Below are 3,183 nucleotides of genomic sequence, written 5' to 3'. Positions count from 1 at the left end.
GCCCTCTGTGCTTCTAATTTCTACTTTCTTTTCCCGCTTTTCTTCGTTTGTAGTCGTCGCCCCCGAGCCTCCCGTCGCCTGCCGCTGTGCAAGTGGCCCCTGCAGCCGCGCAGTGATTAGACACTGGATGTACTTGTCCTCCACCGACGTGTGCAGCGTGCACTCGAACTGATGCAGAAGAACATCCCCATGATCAGCGCCACCGTGTTCCCTTTCTTTTCCTCGTTTTCACCCTCCCCTTGTCTATTGGCAGCCCCGCAAGGGCCCGTTGAGTGGGATGTCACGCCTTGCCTCGCGCGGGAGCGTCCCAATTAAGGCGCCCAAGAACCATTGATTAGCCACGCCTCACTCTGGGCCGTCACGGTTGTCTGTCGGTGACGGGATTGATGTGCAGTGCTGTCTGTGTGTGTGTGTGTCTTCAGCTTTCATTGACCCCGCTCCTTCTTTGCTTGTTGTGTTGTTACGACTGTATCAAATCGTATTGTAGTTTTTTTTTTTGTGTTTTTGTATTAGATTGGCTGGAGGCTGCATCTTGGTTACTAGCTTGTATTGTGTTGTTGTGTGCGTGATCATCTTGTCTTCGTTTTGTCTTGTTGAAGTTGAGGTCAGGGCGACGTTTGTGCACAGAAGAGCGTGTATTTTTTGTGTGTTACCATAATGCTTGGCAGATCCATGGCCACTGGGTCGTCGTACTACCTTCCCTCCCCCATGACACGCTCGATGGACAGTAACAACAACATTAAGTTTGTTGTTGTAACGGGTGGTGTCTGTAGTTCGCTTGGGAAAGGGGTGACGACGTCGGCTACTGGCGCTTTGCTCCGTGCACAAGGCTACCGCGTGTGCAGCATTAAGATTGACCCCTACATCAACATTGACGCGGGACTAATGAGCCCGTTCGAACATGGCGAGGTGTACGTTCTCGCTGACGGAGGCGAAGTAGACCTCGACTTGGGTAACTATGAGCGCTGGATGGCGGTATCCTTAAAGTCAAATCACAATATCACCACCGGGAAGGTGTTCCACAAACTCATTGAGAAGGAGCGTGCCGGAGGATTTCTGGGAAAGACGGTGCAGTTGGTGCCGCATTTTACGAACGAGGTGGTGGATCACATCTTCAATGTCTGTCAGGAGGCGGTGTGTGAGAGTGGCAAAGGGCCGGAGATCTGCATGATTGAGGTTGGCGGCACAGTAGGGGATATGGAGTCGCAGCCTTTTATGGAGGCGTTGCGCCGTCTTCGCTATTCCATTCCGCCGCAAGACTTTTGCTTGATGCACACAACGTACCTTCCAGTTTTTGGTGGGGCGCAGAAGACAAAACCGACGCAGCACTGCTTTCGTGCTCTCTTGTCTATTGGCCTTCAGCCGGACTTTATGATATGCCGTAGTGAGGAACGCCTTACGAAGGAGGTGAAGGAGAAGCTAAGTAATCAATGTGGTGTTAAAATTTGTGACATTATTGGGGCACCAAATGTGGATTGCTTGTATGAGATTCCTGTGGAATTCACCAAGGATGGCCTGGTTGAGCGGTTACTGCACAAGCTACGGCTACACCCAAAGGTTCCAGCAGCGGACGTGCCCAGCTATGAGACGTATGTGGAGTATACCAGGATTCTGCGTGACATGTCAAACCCGGTTGTGCGAATTGCTTTTGTGGGAAAATATGTCACAGCTGGTGGGGATGCGTATTTCTCGGTTCTGCAATGCCTGGAACACTGTCAGATTGCCCTGCATGTTCGGCTTGACATCATGTACATGGAGTCGGAAATGTTGGAGGGGCCTAATGCAGAGGAGGCCAAGGAGGCCATTCTCGAGTGCGACGGCATTTTTGTTCCAGGCGGTTTCGGTAAACGTGGGGTGGATGGCAAGTGCGTTGCGGTGGAGTTGGCGCGCCGTCACAACATTCCCTATTTTGGCGTTTGCCTGGGGATGCAGGTAGCCCTTATTGAAATTTGCCGTAACGTGATTGGGTGGAAGGACGCAAACAGCGAGGAGTTTGACAGCAGCAGCACCCATCAGATTGTGCACATCATGGACTGCGATCGCCATAGCATGGGGGCCAACATGCACCTAGGGGCCCGCAACGTGCACATAGTTGAGAAGAATTCCATCATGTCCACCATCTACTCCGGCGCCGACGTCGTCGTGGAGCGCCACCGTCACAGGTACGAGGTAGACACGTCCTGTATTGACGAGTTGCGTGCGGCGGGTGTTTTGTTTAGTGGGATGTCGGACGCGGTGTTAGGCCCGCAAACGCGTGTGGAGGCAATTGAACTGCCAGCTCTTCGCTTCTTCCTCGCCGTCCAGTTCCACCCCGAGTTCATCTCGTCACCGTTGGACCCGTCACCGCCGTACCTCGCGTTCATGGCCGCAGCAGCGAAGAAGGAGCACAGGTGGCCGGAGGCGTGCGCATTGCGCCGCCTCAAGCCGTCGCCGCGGTCCGCGTAGTGAAAAGCTCACGTGCACGTGTGGTGCGCCGCAATAAAGGCAGGTGCACGCGGGGAATGCGTATGTGTGTGTGTGTGTGAGGGAGGGAGGGAGAAGCACAGATGACGAACAGGAACGGACGCACAAAAACATAGGGCTGCCCTCGAAGGTGTGCGACCACAAGCAGGGAGGAACCAGAAGAAGCAAAAAAAAAAAGTGGAGGAAAAGGCCACACAAATAAAGAAATGCAGAAGATAACAGTAACAAACAAACGCGCATCCACAAAACAAAAGCAAAAAAGAAGAGGGGGGGAGGGCATAACGAAGGCCGAACTTCAGCTGAAGTGGGGAACGTAACCAGACATAGCTTTTAGATGAATGCTTGTGAGTGTCTCCGCGCCGTTTTTTCCTTCCCTCTTTCGCGCGCGCACGCTCACAGGGAGGGAGATAGAGAGAGTGGCCACGTATGGGTACGGGGGGACAGGGAAGAGTATCATCTGCCTGATCCTTCGCCATCGGCACCGGCTCTAAAGGGCGCAGAAACATTGCCATAAGATTCCTCCAAAGTGACGAACCAAACCAGAAGCGGCTGGCAAAAAAAAAAAAAAACAGCATATATACTTCCTTGACGACCTAAAAAAAAAAAAAAAAGAATGGTGAGGGACACAGAGCGAGATCGCATATAGAGAAAAAGAGGAGGATAAAAAGCAAGAGAGAGCGTGTAGGTGTATATATATATATATATATATATATATATATG

The 3,183-nt window shown here is 52.1% G+C and overlaps 1 protein-coding gene across 1 annotated transcript, besides 5 other annotated features; it reads left to right on the top strand.

Moving 5' to 3' along the window:
• Nucleotides 1-393: 393 nt before the first annotated feature.
• Nucleotides 394-416: a microsatellite.
• A 127-nt stretch (nucleotides 417-543) lies between these two features.
• Nucleotides 544-594: a microsatellite.
• A 63-nt stretch (nucleotides 595-657) lies between these two features.
• Nucleotides 658-2,445, top strand: TraAM80_04411 (cytidine triphosphate synthase; the record flags this gene model as incomplete). Its single annotated transcript, XM_029381341.1, has 1 exon — nucleotides 658-2,445. One exon carries the CDS (start codon nucleotides 658-660, stop codon nucleotides 2,443-2,445), a length of 1,788 nt encoding a protein of 595 aa, XP_029238834.1.
• A 57-nt stretch (nucleotides 2,446-2,502) lies between these two features.
• Nucleotides 2,503-2,524: a microsatellite.
• A 534-nt stretch (nucleotides 2,525-3,058) lies between these two features.
• Nucleotides 3,059-3,077: a microsatellite.
• Nucleotides 3,078-3,151: 74 nt separating this feature from the next.
• Nucleotides 3,152-3,182: a microsatellite.
• Nucleotide 3,183: the final 1 nt, after the last annotated feature.

The sequence above is a fragment of the Trypanosoma rangeli genome (assembly GCF_003719475.1).
Source record: "Trypanosoma rangeli strain AM80 chromosome Unknown Tra_15.4_contig_00128, whole genome shotgun sequence".
Lineage (NCBI taxonomy): Eukaryota > Euglenozoa > Kinetoplastea > Trypanosomatida > Trypanosomatidae > Trypanosoma > Trypanosoma rangeli.
Note: the sequence above shows the minus strand (reverse complement) of the source record. Positions and strands in the feature narration are given on the sequence as shown.